Genomic DNA, 21,164 nt, shown 5'->3' with positions numbered 1-21,164 from the left:
AGGGAGCAGTACCCCAGGACATGCGCGATGCCAACATCATCACCCTCTATAAAAACAAAGGTGACCGCGGTGACTGCAACAACTACCGTGGAATCTCCCTGCTCAGCATAGTGGGGAAAGTCTTTGCTCGAGTCGCTCTGAACAGGCTCCAGAAGCTGGCCGAGCGCGTCTACCCTGAGGCACAGTGTGGCTTTCGTGCAGAGAGATCGACTATTGACATGCTGTTCTCCCTTCGTCAGATACAGGAGAAATGCCGTGAACAACAGATGCCCCTCTACATTGCTTTCATTGATCTCACCAAAGCCTTTGACCTCATCAGCAGACGTGGTCTCTTCAGACTACTAGAAAAGATCGGATGTCCACCAAAGCTACTAAGTATCATCACCTCATTCCATGACAATATGAAAGGCACAATTCAACATGGTGGCTCCTCATCAGAGCCCTTTCCTATCCTGAGTGGTGTGAAACAGGGCTGTGTTCTCGCACCCACACTTTTTGGGATTTTCTTCTCCCTGCTGCTTTCACATGCGTTCAAATCCTCTGAAGAAGGAATTTTCCTCCACACAAGATCAGGGGGCAGGTTGTTCAACCTTGCCCGTCTAAGAGCGAAGTCCAAAGTACGGAAAGTCCTCATCAGAGAACTCCTCTTTGCTGACGATGCTGCTTTAACATCTCACACTGAAGAATGCCTGCAGAGTCTCATCGACAGGTTTGCGTCTGCCTGCAATGAATTTGGCCTAACCATCAGCCTCAAGAAAACGAACATCATGGGGCAGGATGTCAGAAATGCTCCATCCATCAATATTGGCGACCACGCTCTGGAAGTGGTTCAAGAGTTCACCTACCTAGGCTCAAGTATCACCAGTAACCTGTCTCTAGATGCAGAAATCAACAAGCGCATGGGTAAGGCTTCCACTGCTATGTTCAGACTGGCCAAGAGAGTGTGGGAAAATGGCGCACTGACACGGAACACAAAAGTCCGAGTGTATCAGGCCTGTGTCCTCAGTACCTTGCTCTACGGCAGCGAGGCCTGGACAACGTATGCCAGCCAAGAGCGACGTCTCAATTCATTCCATCTTCGCTGCCTTCGGAGAATACTTGGCATCAGGTGGCAGGACTATATCTTCAACACAGAAGTCCTTGAAGCGGCCAACATCCCCAGCTTATACACACTACTGAGTCAGCGGCGCTTGAGATGGCTTGGCCATGTGAGCCGCATGGAAGATGGCAGGATCCCCAAAGACACATTGTACAGCGAGCTCGCCACTGGTATCAGACCCACCGGCCGTCCATGTCTCCGTTATAAAGACGTCTGCAAACGTGACATGAAATCGTGTGACATTGATCACAAGTCGTGGGAGTCAGTTGCCAGCATTCGCCAGAGCTGGCGGGCAGCCATAAAGACAGGGCTAAATTGTGGCGAGTCGAAGAGACTTAGTAGTTGGCAGGAAAAAAGACAGAGGCGCAAGGGGAGAGCCAACTGTGCAACAGCCCCAACAAACAAATTTCTCTGCAGCACCTGTGGAAGAGCCTGTCACTCCAGAATTGGCCTTTATAGCCACTCCAGGCGCTGCTTCACAAACCACTGACCACCTCCAGGCGCGTATCCATTGTCTCTCGAGATAAGGAGGCCCAAAAGAATAATTTTAATTATTTAGATCGTTCTCAGTCATTGGAAATGATTAATTTCCCCACCAGATGGCAGTGTATTTCAATTTTTAGCGAGTTAATAATGTGGAGTTGGTGGGGTTTGTGTTACTCTGGTAAAATGGGTACTGCAACTGTACACCAGAAAATTTGAAGAGAATGCAGTTGGCAATGAGAGGACATTAATGCACAATGAGGTACTACACTCTCATCAATTAATCAATCCTTCAAAGGACATCTTGCTGCAGTCATAGAATGCAATGTAAACTTCAGCATTCTGGAACTAATTGGAACAATTAATTTTATGGGTATGAAACCTGTCACGTTCCGTATTCCACTCGAGAGTCTTGTAGTATTTTCACATAATCATGAATCCAGGTTTCACTTACTGGCTGGGAATTTCCTCAGAGCTGCTACCACTCTGTCGCCAAAACTCTGCCAGGGCTTCAGTTGCACTTCTGGGGAAGGTACAGTGTTGGAACAGAAGCAGCTGTAAAGAAATTCCTGGTCAAACTTGCATTTAATTGTTGCTTGTAACACAGCAGTGCTCCAGGGAACTTCACAAAGCTGAGGACAGACAATGTGCAGCAGATAGAAAGAAACAACTTGTACTTATATAGCCCCGTTCATGACCTCAGGACGTCCCAATGTGTTTTACAGCCAATGAGGCACTTTTGAAATGTAGTCACCGTAGCAATGTAGGAAACACAGCAGCCAATTTTAGCACAGCAAGCTCCCACAAAGAGTAATATGATAATGACCAGATAATCTATTTTAGTGATGTTGCTTGAGGGATAAATATTGGTCAGGACATCAGGGAGAACTCCCCTGCATTTTGCAATACTGTGATGGGATCTTTTACAACCACCTGAGAGGGCAGACGGGGCCCTTGGTTTAATATCTCATCAGAAAGATGACACCTTCAATAGTGCAGCATTCCCTAAGTACTGCACTGGAGTATCAGCATAGATTATGTGCTCAAGTCTTTGGAGTGGGACTTGAACCCACAAACTTTTGACTCCAGCAAGAGTGCTCCCACTGAGCCATGACTGACAGTGGGACTAATTGGATAGTTCTTTCAAAGAGCCTGCATAGGCACGATGGGCTGAATAGCCTCCTTCTGTGCTGTGAAATTCTATAATTCTTTGAAATAAAAGTCCTCTGTTAGTAGTTTTGTTTTGGAGAAGGTCTTTTTTGTGTCACTGAGGAGGACTGATAATTGTGTCAGGTGCAGAGGGGGAATGTTTTGATGACCTTATAAAATCTGGAGTCATTCTGTACCCATCCTTAAAACTGCCGGTCCCATTCCCAGTTGGCTCCAGCTCCTTTTTTAAAATGACTTATTCATTTGAGCCTTGGCTGTTTCTGCTGGGTATCTATAGCAAATCCAGTAGATGGGGAAAATGTTTCTTCTAATCTTTAGGCTCATCTAAGACAGATCAGAGATCCATCCTGTTTGTGGGTCACAGGAATCCATTGTATATGCTTTTGGTGTGATATTGTAGCTCTGTCGCTCCTGCAGCAATTTAAAATATGTCTTCTGTGACTTTTTTTTTTGGAGTTGAATCCACACTGCTATCGAGTGTGCAGATGGCAATTTCAAGTTGGGGTGGTGGGGCGGTGGTGACTCAGCTTTCTTATATTGAAAGTACAAAGCGGCATGGACAGAGTTGATAGTCAGAAGCTTTTCCCCAGGGTGGAAGAGTCAGTTACTAGGGGACATAGGTTTAAGGTGCGAGGGGCAAAGTTTAGAGGGAATGTGCGAGGCAAGTTTTTTACACAGAGGGTGGTGAGTGCCTGGAACCTGCTGCCAGGGGAGGTGGTGGAAGCAGATACGATAGTGACGTTTAAGAGACATCTTGACAAATATATGAATAGGATGGGAATAGAGGGATATGGGCCCCGGAAGTGCAGAAGGTGTTAGTTTCGGCAGGCAACAAGATCGGCGCAGGCTTGGAGGGCTGAATGGCCTGTTCCTGTGCTGTACTATTCTTTGTACTTTATTCCAGTTGCTGCACAGCTGCAGCTTACAGAGAACATTCACTCATGAGGTGTGGAAGCTGCTGGCAAGGCCAGGATTTATTGTCCAACCCTAATTGCCTTTTACAAGGTGGTGAGCCGCCTTATTGAGGTGTAGGTACACCCACAGTTCTGTTCGATAAGGAGTTATTATCATAAGAACATAAAAACATAAGAAATAGGAGCAGGAGTAGGCCATTCGGCCCCTCAAGCCTGCCCTGCCATTCACTAAGATCATGGCTGATCCGCCCCAGACCTCAACTCCTCTTTCATGCCAGCTCCTCATAGCCCTCAACTCCCTGATATTTAAAAAATTTATCTACCTCCTCTTTAAATACTTTCAGTGATCTAGCCGCCACAACTCTCTGGGTAGAGAATTCCAGACATTCACTACCCTCTGAGAGAAGAAAATCCCTTGCATCTCAGTTTTAAATGAGTGTCCCCTTATTCTGTAACTATGTCTCCTAGTTTGAGATTCCCCCACTAGTGGAAATGTCTTCTCAACATCTACCCTGTCGAGCCCCCTCAGAATCTTGTGCGTTTCAATAAGGTCACCCCTCATTCTTCCAAACTCTAATGAATAAAGCCCTAACCTGTTTAGCCGTTCTTGATAAGTCAACCCCTTCATCCCAGGAATCAGCCTGGTGAATTTCTTTTGAACTGCCTCCAATGCCACTATATCCTTTTCTTAAATACGGGGACCAAAACTGTACACAGTACTCCAGGTGTGGCCTCACCAACTCCCTGTACAGTTGTAACAAGACTTCCCTCTTTTTAAACTCTAACCCCCCTAGCAATAAAGGCCAAAATTCCATTTGCCTTCTAAATTACTTACTGCACCTGCATGCTAACTTTTTGTGTTTCATGCACAAGAACACCCAGATCCCTCTGTACTGCACTTTTTTGGAGTCTCTCCATTTAAATAATAGTCTGCCTTTTGATTCTTCCTACCAAAGTGCATGACCTCACACTTTCCTACATTAAACTCCATCTGCCAAGTTTTTGCCCACTCACTCAACCTATCTATATCCCCTTGCAGATTACTTATGTCCTCATCACAACATGCCCTCCCACCTATTTTTGTATCGCAGCAGTTTGATATAATTGAGTGGCTTGATAAGCCATTTCAGAGGGCAATTAAGAGTCAGCCACATTGCTGTGGTTCTGGACTCTCACATAGGCCAGATTGGATAAGGAACACAGATTTGAACCCATGTCTCCAGATCAGTAGTCCATGCCTCTGGATTACTAGTCCAGTAACATAACCACTACGCTACTGTTGCTTCGAAGTAGTGACTGCTGTTATGTGGGATTGATCACCTACTTATGTTTTTGACCTCCGGTTGGAGGAAGATTCTCTCCAGTTGTTGGCAGTTTTTCTGTTATTGATTCTAAGCTTGGGTTTTAAAACCCTGATGATTATTGAAAGAAGACAAGACTGAGGCAGGTAAGGAGTTACACAGTTGTGTAGTGGGGAAGAAAGAGAGTAAGAGGCATTGCAAAGCTTGATTTAAGTGCAGTGAGGACGGAGCAAGGAGGAAAAACAAACTGACTGCTGTATCTGGGATGTGGGAGGGCCGAGAGGAACATTCAGGGTTCTACCGATAAAAGAGGAGCCGAGTGCTAGAGGGCGAGTCAGTACTCGAAGGCCAGAAGTGGAACCGAGATTACCTATCAGGCAAAAGCTCTTCCTTGTATCTGGCCCCGGAGTGTAAGAGGAATAACTGAAGCTATCCTTTTCAGCGGTTGCAAACACGCACGTCTCAGGCCTTGATCTTCCTTGTCGGCTGCCACCTCCATCTTGGCTCAGAGATACATATTGATCGACTCTAATTTTACCTTCCTTCCCCATTACCACTGTATCATCAAGACCGATTTCTTGCCATCTGCAGCATCGCCAGCCTCAGCCCCTATCTGGTCCACTCCACTGCTGAAACTGTAATCATCAACTTGTGTCAGCACTTCTGACACCGTACTTCCTTGTCCCCACACTGCTACCATTTATAAACTACAAAGGATACACAGTGCTAGAGCCACGGACTCATCTATACTATGATCTGCATCGCTGTCCCCCTTCCCCTCTCTTATCCCCAATATTTTCATACTTCCTCCTCCTCCATCTCTCACTTTCTCCCTTTCCCGGTCTAGTTTCCTCCTCTCCTTCCTTCTCTGTTGACTTGGAAGTGTTGTTGACTCCCTGTGTAGAACAGCACAGGAGATCAATTGGTGTAGTATAAAGTTCTATGGCAATAGTTGCCACAGGTTTCTGCTCGTGTGCTGTCCAGCAGAGAGTCAGTGGATAGTAAACAGTAGCTGCAACCCTGGCTGATTTCTTTTTATTCCCTCACTAATCCAGGGACACTGAATCCAGTTGCAGCTCCCATGCCCATCGCATGAGGGAGACCAGCTAAATCCACTCAGGCTAGGGATGTAAATCGGGCTTTTCCTGCTTGTGGGTCAGTACGACACATTTACCCACATGGGGCAATTTGTGCTGTTAACGTTCTTGTTTAAAGAGTTTAACTTTACTCTGATTCCTCTAGGTATAATTTTAATCAATTATTGCCTGAATTCCGACACTGAAATAATGAAGCACTTGAGACAGAAGGGAGCAATAGCTGAAAGCTTTATTGAAAAATCTGATGCACACAAGCGTTTGAACTGATTATAAATTGTTTTGTGTTTGTTGTCCCCCACCCACCCCGTACCTACAGGTACGGGAATCGTTAGACAAACACCTAAGCCTGGCCTTATAAATGGTTGAATTGCATATCGTGAAAGCTCTTCTCTGTATTTAAATACCAAAAGCATGTTGTTGTGCTCCTCTTGTTCAGAGTTTTCGGAATTTGATACCGAGAGAGAACATTGATTGGTCATAAGCTTTACCAGTATTGTGTCAATTCTCTAATCTTCACTGTCCAAACACAGCTCCTGCCTGGGAGCGCTGAGTTTATTCTCAATGCTTTGTATTTCCAAAGAATCTATTTCCCTTCTAAACACCTTGAGTGACATGTTTTTGCATTCAGGAGCTGTATGTTAACCTTCTCGCAACTTGTGTGAAGAATTTTTTCTGCGTTTGTTTTAACCGGCATAGTTTAAAGGCTAAGATTCTGTCCCTTTGTTCTGTATTCCCTGTTCCAGAGGAAAGTCATTTCCTATCTCCCCTGTCAGTTCCCTTTATTACTTTGAACATCTTGATCTGACCACACCATAACCTTCTCATCTCCAGGGAGCAATAGTTTCTCATCATGGCTCAGTCCCTTCATCACCTTCCATCCTGGTGAACTGTTGCTGCAGTTTGTCCAAGGCCAGTGATCATCTTTATAAGGTGGAGTGCCCAAAACTAAATGCAATTTAATTCTCCTTTCATCAGCTGTTGCTAAAATTTGGATTAATGAAATTAATTTGTCATTTTAGATTTGATAATGAGGTGCGATTGTCTACTTTTTTTTGCTTCTCTGTTCATCAGCCCAGTATTTTTTCTCTGCCCCTTCTACAGTCACTGTCTCTCTGTCTCTCATCTTGGTCCTTTACTCTATCTTACCCTCTTTCTCAGCCCCTGTGTCTTGGTTTCTCTCTCTCTCACCATGTCTCTAACCCAGGAATTATCTACTAACTGGTTCAGCTGCTGGAGCACGTTCTATTACAGCGCAGATAGAAAGCAGTTTTTAATTCACATAACCTCTTGAAAGCAACTGTGACAAACAGGGTACATTTTCCTCTTTAGCGGCAGAGCATATGAGCTTGGTGGGACAGAAGCCCTTATCGTAAAGTCCGGCACGGTTGCTCACATCATTGGTGAGCAGTTTGTGCCTGATTGTGATAAAAGCTTCTGGACCACAAGCATGGAAGAGAAAAATCTACCCTGACCTTTTCAGCCCATTATTTAGTGCTTGCATGTCAGCAGAAATCCCAGGAAGCTGAGCGATCCATTCCGGCTCCAGAGAAATCCCTTAACAAGCTTGACCCACACTTGATCTCCCTTGTGGAGATCCAGGATCAAACACTTGGATGAGAGCTGGGAACTTTCTCCGACCAGTACGCTATGGATCTGAGCGACTGTCACTTCATTCTTTATCAGAAACACGTCTGTCTCCTTCCCTTTGTTTGGCAGTGCGGAGTAACAAAAAAAGTACAGCCCGCACCTAGGGCATGTAAACTTTCCAGTCTCGTTGCTATACGCGCCTCCCACATTCACATTGATCTTATCGTAAAGAATGGTAGCCCCAGGAGCCAGCACATGATTCAGTGTAGAGCGCTGCACATCAAAGACCACATCTGATTCTGACAAAATAGAAAATGTAGATTTAATACAATAACAATATAAGCAGTTTAATTTTTTTTCCCCTGTCCCTTACTGAGGTACTTGTTTCGGGGAATGGAACAGTTCCTCTTTCAGGCACCGCAATCAGCAAACAGCAATTCCAGATTAAGTACAGCACAGTCTGATGCAGAGTTGATACAACAAAACGCCTCTGCCTCAATCTCTCAATGTCAATGCCTCTACTTACTCCAATGTTAAATTTCCTTTCACTTTTCCCAGCAGACCTTCAGCTCTGTCTGCTGTTGCCAGTTTTGTGCTGTAGGCTCAGCCATTTGGAACTGGACCGAGATGAGCCAAACTTGTTTCACAGTCCAGCAGACACAGGAGACTTTTATTCCATCTGTCTGGGCTGGATTTAAACCCAGAAGTGAAAGGCCAATCAATGTCTTTTCCATTGCACCATCTAGTTCCCTATTAAGGTGGATGTGGATATTCAACTATAGGAGAACGGGACAGCAATCCTTGAACATTTCCTTGTCCGCCATCTGCACCTTCCAACAGGTGTCAGTGGATGTTGATCAGAGACAGGAACCCTGGATGATTTTCCTCCCTCCCAGCCCAACCTAGAGATACTGAGGCTAATTTTAGCACCCCTGATTGCCATTGCCACCAGGTCTGCATGTTTCAGTACCTGGGTAGTGCATGTAACCATTGAGCCACTCAACTCACGGGCAGGGGAAATTTGTTAACGCCTCTACACCCCATCCTTTATCTTCCTAATGTTTTTAGTTGAAACAGTTAACACTCGGTGTCTGGTAAAAATCCTGCTGTCGGCAGTGTTGCCTCAACTCACCAGAGCTCCAAGTATAAGCAGCTCCCAGCCTGTCTTTTGCCTCTTTGATCAATTTCAATGGGTCTCTTTGTCCTATTTCTTCATCAGCTGCTCCCTGAAAACAATTTTTAAAAATTGGAATAAAATACTTCACATTTGCTTGATCAGACATGGTCTCTGATATGATGTAGGACCCTTAACAAGGGATCAAGGTTTACAGGATGTTACACTGGGAGGCATTACACAAAGGAACAGGAGAGAGTATGAGGGAAGGATAGGATAGTGTAGTAGGTAAGGCAGATGAACTTAGGGCTTGGATTAGTACCTGGGAGTATGATGTTATTGCTATTACTGAGACTTGGTTGAGGGAAGGGCATGATTGGCAAATAAATATCCCAGGATATCGATGCTTCAGGCAGGATAGAGAGGGAGGTAAAAGGGGTGGAGGAGTTGCATTACTGGTCAAAGAGGATATCACAGCTGTGCTGAAGGAAGGCACTATGGAGGACTCGAGCAGTGAGGCAATATGGGCAGAACTCAGAAATAGGAAGGGTGCGGTAACAATGTTGGGGCTGTACTACAGGCCTCCCAACAGCGAGCGTGAGATAGAGGTACAAATATGTAAACAGATTATGGAAAGATGTAGGAGCAACAGGGTGGTGGTGATAGGAGATTTTAATTTTCCCAACATTGACTGGGATTCACTTAGTGTTAGAGGTCTAGATGGAGCAGAATTTGTCAGGAGCATCCAGGAAGGTTTTCGAGAGCAGTACGTAAATAGTCCAACTCGGGAAGGGGCCATACTGGACCTGGTGTTGGGGAATGAGCCCGGCCAGGTGGTTGAAGTTTCAGTAGGGGACTACTTTGGGAATAGTGATCACAATTCCGTAAGCTTTAAAATACTCATGGACAAAGACGAGAGTGGTCCTAAAGGAAGAGTGCTAAATTGAGGGAAGGCCAACTATACCAAAATTCGGCAGGAGCTGGGGAATGTAGATTGGGAGCAGCTGTTTGAAGGTAAATCCACATGTGATATGTGGGAGGCTTTTAAAGAGAGGTTGATTAGCGTGCAGGAGAGACATGTTCCTGTGAAAATGAGGGATAGAAATGGCAAGATTAGGGAACCATGGATGACAGGTGAAATTGTGAGACTAGCTAAGAGGAAAAAGGAAGCATACATAAGGTCTAGGTGGCTGAAGAAAGACGAAGCTTTGAAAGAATATCGGGAATGTAGGACCAATCTGAAACGAGGAATTAAGAGGGCTAAAAGGGGTCATGAAATATCTTTAGCAAACAGGGTTAAGGAAAATCCCAAAGCCTTTTATTCATATATAAGGAGCAAGAGGGTAACTAGAGGAAGGATTGGCCCACTCAAGGACAAAGGAGGAAAGTTATGCGTGGAGTCAGAGAAAATGGGTGAGATTCTAAACGAGTACTTTGCATCGGTATTCACCGAGGAGAGGGACATGAAGGATGTTGAGGTTAGGAACAGATGTTTGATTACTCTAGGTCAAGTCGGCATAAGGAGGGAGGAAGTGTTGGGTATTCTAGAAGGCATTAAGGTGGACAAGTCCCCAGGTCCGGATGGGATCTATCCCAGGTTACTGTGGGAAGCGAGAGAGGAAATAGCTGGGGCCTTAACAGATATCTTTGCAGCATCCTTAACCACGGGTGAGGTCCCAGAGGACTGGAGAATTGCTAATGTTGTCCCCTTGTTTAAGAAGGGTAGCAGGGATAATCCAGGTAATTATAGACCGGTGAGCCTGACGTCAGTGGTAGGGAAGCTGCTATAGAAGTTACTGAGGGATAGGATCTATTCCCATTTGGACGAAAATGGGCTTATCAGTGATAGGCAACATGGTTTTGTGCAGGGAAGGTCATGTCTTACCAACTTAATAGAATTCTTTGAGGAAGTGACAAAGTTGATTGATGAGGGAAGGGCTGTAGATGTCATATACATGGACTTCAGTAAGGCGTTTGATAAGGTTCCCCATGGTAGGCTGATGGAGAAAGTGAAGGCGCATGGGGTCCAAGGTGTACTAGCTAGATGGATAAAGAACTGGCTGGGCAACAGGAGACAGAGAGGAGCAGTGGAAGGGAGTTTCTCAAAATGGAGACGTGTGACCAGTGGTGTTCCACAGGGATCCGTGCTGGGACCACTTGTTTGTGATATACATAAATGATTTGGAGGAAAGTATAGGTGGTCTGATTAGCAAGTTTGCAGACGACACTAAGATTGGTGGAGTAGCAGATAGTGAAGGGGACTGTCAGAGAATACAGCAGAATATAGATAGACTGGAGAGTTGGGCAGAGAAATGGCAGATGGAGTTCAATCAGGGCAAATGCGAGGTGATGCATTTTGGAAGATCCAATTCAAGAGTGAACTATACAGTAAATGGAAAAGTCCTGGGGAAAATTGATGTACAGAGAGATTTGGGTGTTCAGGTCCATTGTTCCCTGAAGGTGGCAACGCAGGTCAATAGAGTGGTCAAGAAGGCATACGGCATGCTTTCCTTCATCGGACGGGGTATTGAGTACAAGAGTTGGCAGGTCATGTTACAGTTGTATAGGACTTTGGTTCGGCCACATTTGGAATACTGCGTGCAGTTCTGGTCGCCACATTACCAAAAGGATGTGGATGCTTTGGAGAGGGTGCAGAGGAGGTTCACCAGGATGTTGCCTGGTATGGAGGGCGCTAGCTATGAAGAGAGGTTGAGTAGATTAGGATTATTTTCATTAGAAAGACGGAGGTTGAGGGGGGACCTGATTTGAGGTGTACAAAATCATAAGAGGTATAGACAGGTTGGATAGCAAGAAGCTTTTTCCCAGAGTGGAGGATTCAATTACTAGGGGTCACGAGTTCAAAGTGAAAGGGGAAAAGTTTAGGGGGGATATGCGTGGAAAGTTCTTTACGCAGAGGGTGGTGGGTGCCTGGAACGCGTTGCCAGTGGAGGTGGTATACGCGGGCAAGATAGCGTCTTTTAAGATGTATCTAGACAGATACATGAATGGGCAGGAAGTAAAGAGATACAGACCCTTAGAAAATAGGCGTCATGTTTAGATAGAGGATCTGGATCGGCGCAGGCTTGGAGGGCCGAAGGGCCTGTTCCTGTGCTGTAATTTTCTTTGTTCTTTGATATACAGCCTTTCCACACACCAAGTATGATCTACCCTAGAGTGGACACTACCCACTCAGTCGATCTTTCACACACAACGGACTAGATCTTATTTTCCTCTAGAATGCAGGTTTGGTGGGGGGCCCAGAGAATTGGAGCGTCAGTGCTCGCCATGGTGCCCAACGCCGGGATTACTGGTTCCGATTCTTCCAGGGGTGATGACGACCTTCTCGGCCAGAGGCCAATTGAGGCCTTTAAATAGCCTATTAACAGCCCCTTAAGGGCCTCTTCCTGCCGCCGCTGGGATCTTCCGGGGTGGTCGGCCATCTGCTGCGTGGGAAGGATGCCTTGGAAAACGAGGCGTCCTAAATGCGGGTTTGGGGGAGGGGAGGGGACTGACCTTTGTGGGCAATTTGTGGCCCAGAGAGGACCCCCACTGGGGACAAATGTACCCCCTGGGATCCCCCCCCCCAACTGAAAACCCACCCCCTCCCCATCACTGGGACCTTCTGGACTGGCCCTGGCAACCCCACCTCACCTCCCTCTTCTCTGGGGTTCCAGTGCTGGGCCTGGGTCTGAGGCCTCTGCAGTACTGGCAGTGGCCACCGCTCCCAGTGGCACTGCCGATACTGCTGAGCTGCCAGCCCTGTGATTGTCTGGCAGTTGTTGGGGTGGGATCCCTGTCCTTATTCAGTGTTTAAAGAGATGGGGATCCTGTGTCCTTAAACTTTGACCCCAGAAGACCGGAGGATCGCTCCAGGGTCAGAAAAAATGCAGAGGCGGGGTTCCCCTCGACTTTTCGGCCTGGCGCCTGGAGCCCCACCTCTTGCGCATAATCCTGGCCAATGTGTTATAGATTCCTCCACTCTTTGGCGTCCACACACCATTAACCATCTACCCCATGATAGACTGTACCCAACTCCTCCAGCCCAAAGGGGTACATCGTCTTTTTTATATTTCAGTAAGAGAAAATGAGCTCAAAATTAATATGATCAGTGCTCCTAAGAAAATTTCTCTGTCGTTCTTCCTGTGCTTCCATGCTACACATTCTTCCACCTGCATCCTCACTGCTTTGAAAGCAAGGCTCATCATCTCCTAATGTAACTCATTTTTTACTGGAACCTCAAATTTGTTCCTCCAAAGCTCCCTCGTTCTTCCATTCCTCTTGCAACCTACAAGTTTTACAACCTAAATTTCATCTCATAATCAATACTCCTTCAGGTAATCCATTTTCTCTCTTACTTTTTCCAACCTTTGGTGCCCTGAACCGGGGATTGTTGCCCATCACTTGGATTCTCAATTAAGTAAAAAGATCCAAGCTGCTTTATCGTGGAGGCTGTCCAAACCATTTCATATCCTGAGGGAAGGTTCAGTAAATTGTCGCCCATCTACCCAAAGAGAAACCAACTAAAACCCCAGGCTATTATATCTAGCGAACCATCCTACATTATATATCTTTAACTGCAATCTTCATATTGCTTGCTTGGTAGCATCAGTTCGAATGCCATCGAGCAGGGTTTTCCTCTCGAGCTTTTGGACAGCAAAATTGGGGAGGTTGTGTTACGGGCACCTGATCCTCCCTGCCTGATTTTCCGATATGTTATCTACTCATGAGAAGCTTTACACTCAGATGCTCAAGAGGAAGATCTGCCCCATCATGCTCCACGCAGCATTCAATCACCTCCTTATGTACTTAATCCTCTAACTTTCAGTCCCATTCCTAACCAGATATTCATCTGTTTCATAAAGATATTAATAAAAAATACTGCCATCGTTGCTCCACTTACCCACTATTGGGTGGAGGAAGAAATTTGTTTTCTTTCTTAAAGCTTGTTAGTGTTATTCCCTCAAACCTTAATATATTCACCCAGATATTTCTGTTTTGCTTCTGTGATAAATTGTAACTTTTATGCTGGAGGAGATTACAGGGATAGGAAGGAGCATGACCATGTAAGGATTTAAATACAATGATGAGAATTTTAAAGTGGAGATGTTGAGGGCCAGGAGCTGAAGTAGGTGAAAAAAGATAGGATTAGTGGGTGAGTTGGACTTGCTCATAGGGATGGGCGGCGGCTCCTATGGAGCACAAACACAGGCATGGGCCAAATGGCCTGTTTCTGTGCTGGATGTATTTGTAAATAATTTCTGACTCACTGACCTTTCACAGAACAAAGCAAGCAACAAATGTTCCTATTAACATATGAAGTAACCTTTTTATCCCAGTCAGTTTGAGTTTCCTGGTGATCCTGTATATTCACCATCAGTCGAGGAAAGAAGCTGAATGTTATCTTTGTATTCCAGGATAATCCTGGAATTGTGAGCAGTTTTGGCAGATGAGAGCAGGACCTGATAGTACCTTATGTGATCCAGCCAGATCTGGCCACGAATGGCTAAGCAAGTATTGATACGTATCTGTATTGTCATAGCGACCAAAGGGGAAAGAGTGTGAAACAGAACAGGAGAAGGTGACAGGCAGGGAGAGACAGAAAGAGGGAGAAAAAAAAATAGAGAGAAATAAACATTTGCTGCAAGGCAAAGGGAGAACAAAAGAAATATAAGAAAGACAGACACATACAATTAATTTTTAATGCTTACCTGCAAATCTCCAAGTACATTCTCCAAGGTACTGATCTGATGGATACAGAGTAGAACGATCAAGCACAGCAAATTGCCCTGAAATAAAGTAAAACAAACTCCCCTAAATTAGACAGGAGGAACAGTGTGTGTAAAACATTGACAGAGTCATTGCAGCTTGCACCTACCAACCCAGATGAGTCCATTCTTAGTGCCTTCAGGATCATAATGCCTTCTCTCCAATGTTTTTCTCAACTTGGTGTAGTTGACCCTGTGCTAGATCTCTAGATTTTATGGTTCTTAACTCTGTCTTTCTGTATCTCACTGTTCTCTTATAGTGTTAGAAAGGGGGAGTGCCCAATTCTGACAAGTTCTTGCCCCTTCCTTCAAATTAAAAAAAAATCTCCCTAGCAGCAAACCACTGCCCAACATCATTCAAGATCTTGATAAACGCACACTGTGAAAACCAAAACCTGTAAGGCACGGCCTACAAACTCCAACACCTCAAGGTGCTGTCTCCAATAGCAACCAAGTTGCATTCAGTCATTCAGTGAATCATTTTCACCTCACACATTGTACAGCACATCGTTGTATCATAATCATTCTATCACCTTCATCCTGAGTCCTCTGTTAGATGATCCTTCTCTCAATGATAGCTTCCAATTTCTTTCTGTCCCAACCATTTTTGTCCCTCATTAATTTTTCAATACTACTATGGCCTTTGCTCCTCTGAATGCTCTTCACTTGTTCCTTTTAAGTTCTAAATCCCTCATCCCATATTCTCTTCCTTCCCCTGCATCCTCATTGTGCTGACATTGAGGCTCATTGCACCATCTCCCACTCTCGCTCATCCTTTCACAAGTCGTCGCACAGAGTTGTCATAAAAAGAGTGCAAAAGTCAGGAATTTGGTGAGAGTAGGAAGGAGATGTTGCTTTTTTGTCTCCAATCCTTTTATTGGTTTGTGGAGATGTTGGCGTAGTGGTAATGCCACTGGACTAGTAATCTAGAGTCCCAGACTAATGCCCTAGGGACATGGGCTGAAATCCCATCAGAGCAGCTGGTGGAATTTAAATTCAATTAATTAATAATGATCTGGAAAGAAAGCTGGTCTCAGTAATGGTGCCATGAAGCTATCATTAACTGTCATAAAAACCCCTTTAGTTCATTAATGCTCTTTAGGGAAGGAAATCTGCTGTCCTTACCTGGTCTCACCTACATGTGACTTCAGTAACACCAATGTAGTTGACTCTTAGCTGCCCTCTGAAATGGCTTAGCAGGCGGCTCACCACAACTTTCTCAAAGGTAATTAGGGATGGGCAATAAATGCTGGCCTTGTCAGCGATGTCAATATCCCATGAAAAAATGGGAAAAAACTTGAGGCAGTAAGTATTTAAAATTATTGTCCAGTGTTTCATGCTTAGTGCAACTTACAGTGTAGGGAAAAAGCTGAAAACAAATTAAAAAGTGGTTATAAATAATATAAATAATCTAGACTAGGATATGGCAGAGCAGGTTGTGTGTCTGGGCTGCTGTATGTGGGAGTTTGTGGACAGTAAGTCTGTTCCTGACTAAACACATTTGCAATCAATATCTCCATCTCAAACCTCTCCACCCTGGAATCTTTGAACTGGAGTGCAAATTGGAGATATTCCAACACATAAGGGATGGGGAGAAGTATCTGGACAGTTTGCTCCAGAAGTTGGTCACACCTTGTAGAGCAGTGCAGGTTCAGAACGTGTTTGGTATGGTTGAATAGTGTGCAGTGTATGGGGGACCCAGGTGAGATAGAGAATGAGGAACCACAGAAACTAATCCTGTCCAGCAGCCAGAAGTATTGAGTGGATGACCTATCTCAACCTCCTGCTGAAGTCCCCATTGTCATAGTTGCTAGTCTTTAGCCAATTCACTTCACTCCACCTGATATCAAGAAATGGCTGAGCGCACTGAATACAGCAAAGGCTATGGGCCATAACAACATCCTGGCTGTAGTGTTGAAGGCTTGTGCTCCAGAACTAGCTGCTCCTCTAGCCAAGCTGTTCCAGTACAGCTACAACACTGGCATCTACCCGACAATGTGGAAAATTGCCCGGGTATGTCCTGTTCACAATAAACAGGACAAATCTGATCCGGCCAATCACCGTCCTATCAGTCTACTCTCAATCATCACGTAATGGAAGGTGTCATCAAGCAATACTTACTCAACAATAACCGCCTCACCGATGCTCAGTTTGGGTTCCGCTAGGACCGCTCAGCTCTAAACCCCATTAGAACCTTGCTCCAAACATGGCCCAAAAAGTTGAATTCCAGAGGTGAGGTGAAGAGCGACTGCCCTTGATATCAAGGTAGCATTTGACTAAGTGTGGCATCAAGGTGCACTAGTAAAATTGAAGCCAATGGGAATAAAGGGGAAAACTCTGGACTGGCTGGAGTCGTACCTAGCACAAAGGAAGATGGTTGTGTTCATGGGAGGCCACTCATCTCAGCCCCAGGATATGTTTGCAGGAATTCCTCAGGGTAGTGTTTAGTGCCAGCCATCTTTAGCTGCTTCATTAGTGACCTTCCATCATAAGGTACAAAGTGGGGATGTTCGCTGATGATTGCACAATGTTCTGTTCCATTTGCAACTCCTCAGATAATGAATCAGTGCTATCTGCATGCAGCAAGACCTGGACAACATTTCAGCTTGGGCTGATAAGCAGCAAGTAACATGCACGCCACACAAGTGGCAGGCGATGACCATTTCCAACAAGAGAGAACCTAACCATCTCCCCATGACATTCAACAGCATTACCATTGATAGATTCCCCCAACATCATCATCCTGAAGAGTTATCATTGACCAGAAGCTTAACTGGACCAGCCACATAAATACTGTGACTACAAGAGCAGGTCAGAGGCTGGGAATTCTGTAGCGAGTAACTCACCTCCTGACACCTCAGAGCCTGTCCACCATCTAGAAGGCACAAGTCAGGAGTGCGATGGAATGCTCCCCACTTGCCTGAAAGAGTGCAGCTCCAACACCACTCAAAAAGCTCGACACCATCCAGGACAAAAAACCTGGTTGATTGGCACTTCTTCCCTAACAGCTCTGCGGGTGTATTTACACTGCAGAGACTGCAGCAGTTCAACAAGGTGGCTCTCCACCACCTTCTCGAGCAATTGGGGACGGGCAATTAATGCTGGCCTTGCCAGTGATGTCCACATCCCATGAATGAATTTTTCAAAAACAGGTATGATGTACTTACTACATGTGAGGATAAGGATAAAGACTGTCGGAGTTCAGCCAGAACGTGGACCAGAGCAGGAGGCTGTCCAAAGTAAAGAGGAGGAGGGGAAGTGTAATATGGTAATTGTAGGGGATTTGATAATTATGGAGACAGTTTGCATCCTTTATACGCAGGATTGAGAGTCCCACGGGGTATGTTGCCTTCTGGTGCCAGGGTGAGGGCATCTCGAACCAGCTTGAAAGGATATTGTAGAGGGAGGGATCCAGTTGTTGTGGTTCATGTTATGATCAACAGCATAGGGAAAGAGTCGGCAAGAGGTCTTGTTTGGAGAGTATCAGGAACTGGAAACTAAATTAAAGTACAGGACGTAAGGGTTATAATCTCTGGATTATTACCTTTATTAATTCATTTGTGGATGTGGCCATCTTTAGCTAAGCCAGCATTTATTGTCGATCCCTGATTGCCCTTGAACTGAGTGACTTACTAGGCCATTTCAGAGGGCATTTTAAGAGTCAGCCACATCGCTGTGGGTCTGGAGGAATATTCCCTAAAAGACATTAGTGAACCAGATGGGTTTTTACAACAATCGATAATGATTTCATGGTCATCATTAGACTGGCATTTTTTTTTTAAATTCCAGATTTTTAATGAATTGAATTCAGATTTCTGCTGTGGTGGGATTCGAACCCATGTCCCCAGAGCATTAGCCTGGGCTTTGGATTACTATTCCAGTGACATTACCACTATACTGCTGCCTGCCCGCCCCTGAGCCACATCCAAATTGGTGTAGGGATAAGCAGATTAAGGAGGTGACCAGGTGGCTGAAGGAGTGATGTGGGACAGAAGGGTTCCATTTCATGGAACATTGCACTAGTACTGGGACAGGAAGGAACTGTACTGTTGGGACGGGCTCCACCTGAACTGTATTGGGACCAGGGTCCAAGCAGAAAGGATAAATAGGACCATGACAAGGACTTTAAACTAGTAAGTGGGCTCATGTGGAAAAGATAGTATAAATAATGTTCAGAATAAACAAAAGGGAAGAGATTGGAGAAACAGCCAGAAAGTGTACTTGTGGCACTGCAGGTAAAGGAAAAACTAAAAGATGTTAAAGTACATAAGAACATAAAAATATTAGAAATGTGAGCAGGAGTAGACCATTCTGCCCCTCGAGCCTGCTCCACCATTCAATACAATCATGGCTGATGTTCTACCTCAACACCACTTTCCTGCCCATCCCCGTATGCCTGATACCCTGAGAGATCAAAAATCAATCTCAGTCTTGAATATACTGAATGATAGGGCATCCACAACCCTCTGGGGTAGACAATTCCAAAGATTCACCACCTTCTGAGTGAAGAAATTTCTCTTCAACTCAGAACTGAATGATCAACTCCTTCTGAAACTGTGCACCCATTTTCAAGATTCCCCAGCCAGGGGAAACAACCTCTCACTGTCTACCCTGTTAAGCCCTTCAGAATTTTGAATGTTTCAATGAGACCATCTCTCATTCTTCTACCTCCAGACAGTATAGGCCCAATTTACTCAGCCTCTCATCATAAGACAACCTTCTTATCCCAAGAACCAATCTAGTGAGCCTTTATTATACCACCTCCAAGGCAAGTATATCCTTACTTAGATATGGAGACCAAAGCTGCCCACAGTCCGCCAGGTGTGGTCTCACCAAAGCCCTAGTAAGACTTCCTTATTCTTATACTCCAATCCCCTTGCAATAAAGGCCAACATGCCATTTGTTTCCCTAATTGCTCACTGTACCAATGTGCTAACTTTCTGTGTTCCTTGTACAAATACACCCAAGTCTCTCCTAACATCAATATTTAGAGGTTTTATGCCTTTTTAAAAAATATTCTGTTTTTCTATTCTTACTACCAAAGTGTCGAACCTCACAGTTCCCCACATTATATTTCCTCTGTCACCTTGTTGCCCACTCACTTAACCTGCCTATATCTCTTTGCACCCTTTGTATTCTCCAGCTCATATTCCTACTTAACTTTGTGTTGTCAGCAAAGTTAGATGCAATGCTCTCGATCTTTTTGTCTAAGTCATTTATATAGATTGTAAACAGCTAATACTCCAGCACTCATCCTTACAACCTGCCAACTTGAAGATGCCCTGTTTATCCCTACTCTGCTTCCTGCCAGTTAACCAGTCCTCTATCCATGCTGATATATTACCCTCCAACTCCAGCCCTTATCTTACATAACTAAACAAGGGGAGAGAAATAAGAAATGTGCGATTAAAACAATAGAGCAGAAGCACTGGTTAGGGTGTGTGGCCAAAATAATATTTTTACAAACACATAGAGTGTAAGGAATGAATTGAATAAATTGCAGGCACGGATTCCACTTGGAGGGTATGACATGGTACCCATTACCGAAATATGGTTGCAAGACAGTCAGGACTGGGAACTAAATATACCAGGTTATAGTGTCTACAAATGGACCGCTGGGTGGAGCACTACCTAGAACTGTACTCCAGGGAAAATGATGTCACTGATACCACCCTCAATGCAGCCAGTCTCTGCAAGTCATGGACGAGCTGGACGACCAGCCAACAAAATCGGAACTCGGTAATTGATTCCCAGCCATTGATTCTCCAGCCAGCAGAAAAGCCCCTGGAAAGGACGGCATTACCCCTGAAATAATCAAGTGTGCCAAGCCTGCTATACTCTCAGCACTCCATGAACTGCTTTGCCTGTGCTGGGATGAGGGAGCAGTACCACAGGGCATGCGCGATGCCAGTATTATCACCCTCAAAAGAACAAGGGTGACTGCAGTGGCTGCAACAACTACTATGGAATCTTCCTACTCAGCATAGTGGGGAAAGCTTTCATTCGAGTCATTTTAAACAGACTCCAGAAGCTGGCTGAGCGTGTCTGCCCTGAGGCGCAGTGCGGCTTTCGAGCAGAGAGATCCACCATTGATATGCTGCTCTCCCTTCGCCAGCTACAGGAGAAATGCTGCGAACAATGGATGCCCCTCTACGTTGCCTTCGTAGATCTCACCAAAGCCTTTGACCTCGTCAGCAGGCATGGTCTCTTCAGACTACTAGCAAAGATCGGATGTCCACCAAAGATACTAAGCATCATCACCTCGTTCCATGACAATATGAAAGGCACAATTCAACATAGCGGTGCCTCATCAGACCCCTTTCCAATACTGAGTGGCGTGAAACAGTGCTGTGTTCTCGCACCCACACTGTTTGGGATCTTCCTCTCACTGCTGCTCTGTCATGCATTAAAGTCTTCAGAAGAAGGAATTTTCCTCCACACAAGATCAGATGGCAGGTTGTTCAACCTTGCCCGTCTTAGAGCGAAGACCAAAGTACGGAAAGTCCTCACCAGGGAACACCTCTTTGCTAACAATGCTGCATTAACATCCCACACTGAAGAGTGTCTGCAGAGACTCATCGACAGGATTGCGGCTGCCTGCAACGAATTTTCGCCTCACCATCAGTTTCAAGAA

General features: G+C 45.2%; 2 protein-coding genes across 3 annotated transcripts in view; one reads left to right on the top strand and one right to left on the bottom strand.

The window, feature by feature from the left end:
- mthfs (5,10-methenyltetrahydrofolate synthetase (5-formyltetrahydrofolate cyclo-ligase)) overlaps positions 1–21,164 on the top strand; it is a 58,556-nt gene that overhangs the window by 24,440 nt on the left and 12,952 nt on the right. The window lies entirely within an intron of this gene.
- On the bottom strand, positions 6,275–14,799 carry LOC137352296 (complement C1q tumor necrosis factor-related protein 3-like). Its single transcript, XM_068017581.1, has 4 exons — positions 14,641–14,799; positions 14,474–14,551; positions 8,784–8,877; positions 6,275–7,950 (listed from the first exon to the last, which is right to left on the bottom strand). Exons 1-4 carry the CDS (start codon positions 14,677–14,679, stop codon positions 7,553–7,555), a joined length of 609 nt encoding a protein of 202 aa, XP_067873682.1. The 5' UTR covers positions 14,680–14,799; the 3' UTR covers positions 6,275–7,552.

This window comes from Heterodontus francisci, chromosome 38, assembly GCF_036365525.1.
Source record: "Heterodontus francisci isolate sHetFra1 chromosome 38, sHetFra1.hap1, whole genome shotgun sequence".
NCBI classification, from domain to species: domain Eukaryota; kingdom Metazoa; phylum Chordata; class Chondrichthyes; order Heterodontiformes; family Heterodontidae; genus Heterodontus; species Heterodontus francisci.
This window is presented reverse-complemented; position numbering and strand designations above follow the sequence as displayed.

Bases quoted from the DNA above. Each gene is read 5' to 3' on its own strand.
- LOC137352296 (XM_068017581.1), bottom strand. From the start codon at position 14,679: ATGATCCTGAAGGCACTAAGAATGGACTCATCTGGGTTG. The intron at 8,878-14,473 runs GTAAGCATTAAA...AATTGTTTTCAG, and splicing joins ATGTACTTGGAGATTTGCAG to GGAGCAGCTGATGAAGAAAT. The intron at 7,951-8,783 runs GTGAGTTGAGGC...CTATTTTGTCAG, and splicing joins TGCTTATACTTGGAGCTCTG to AATCAGATGTGGTCTTTGAT.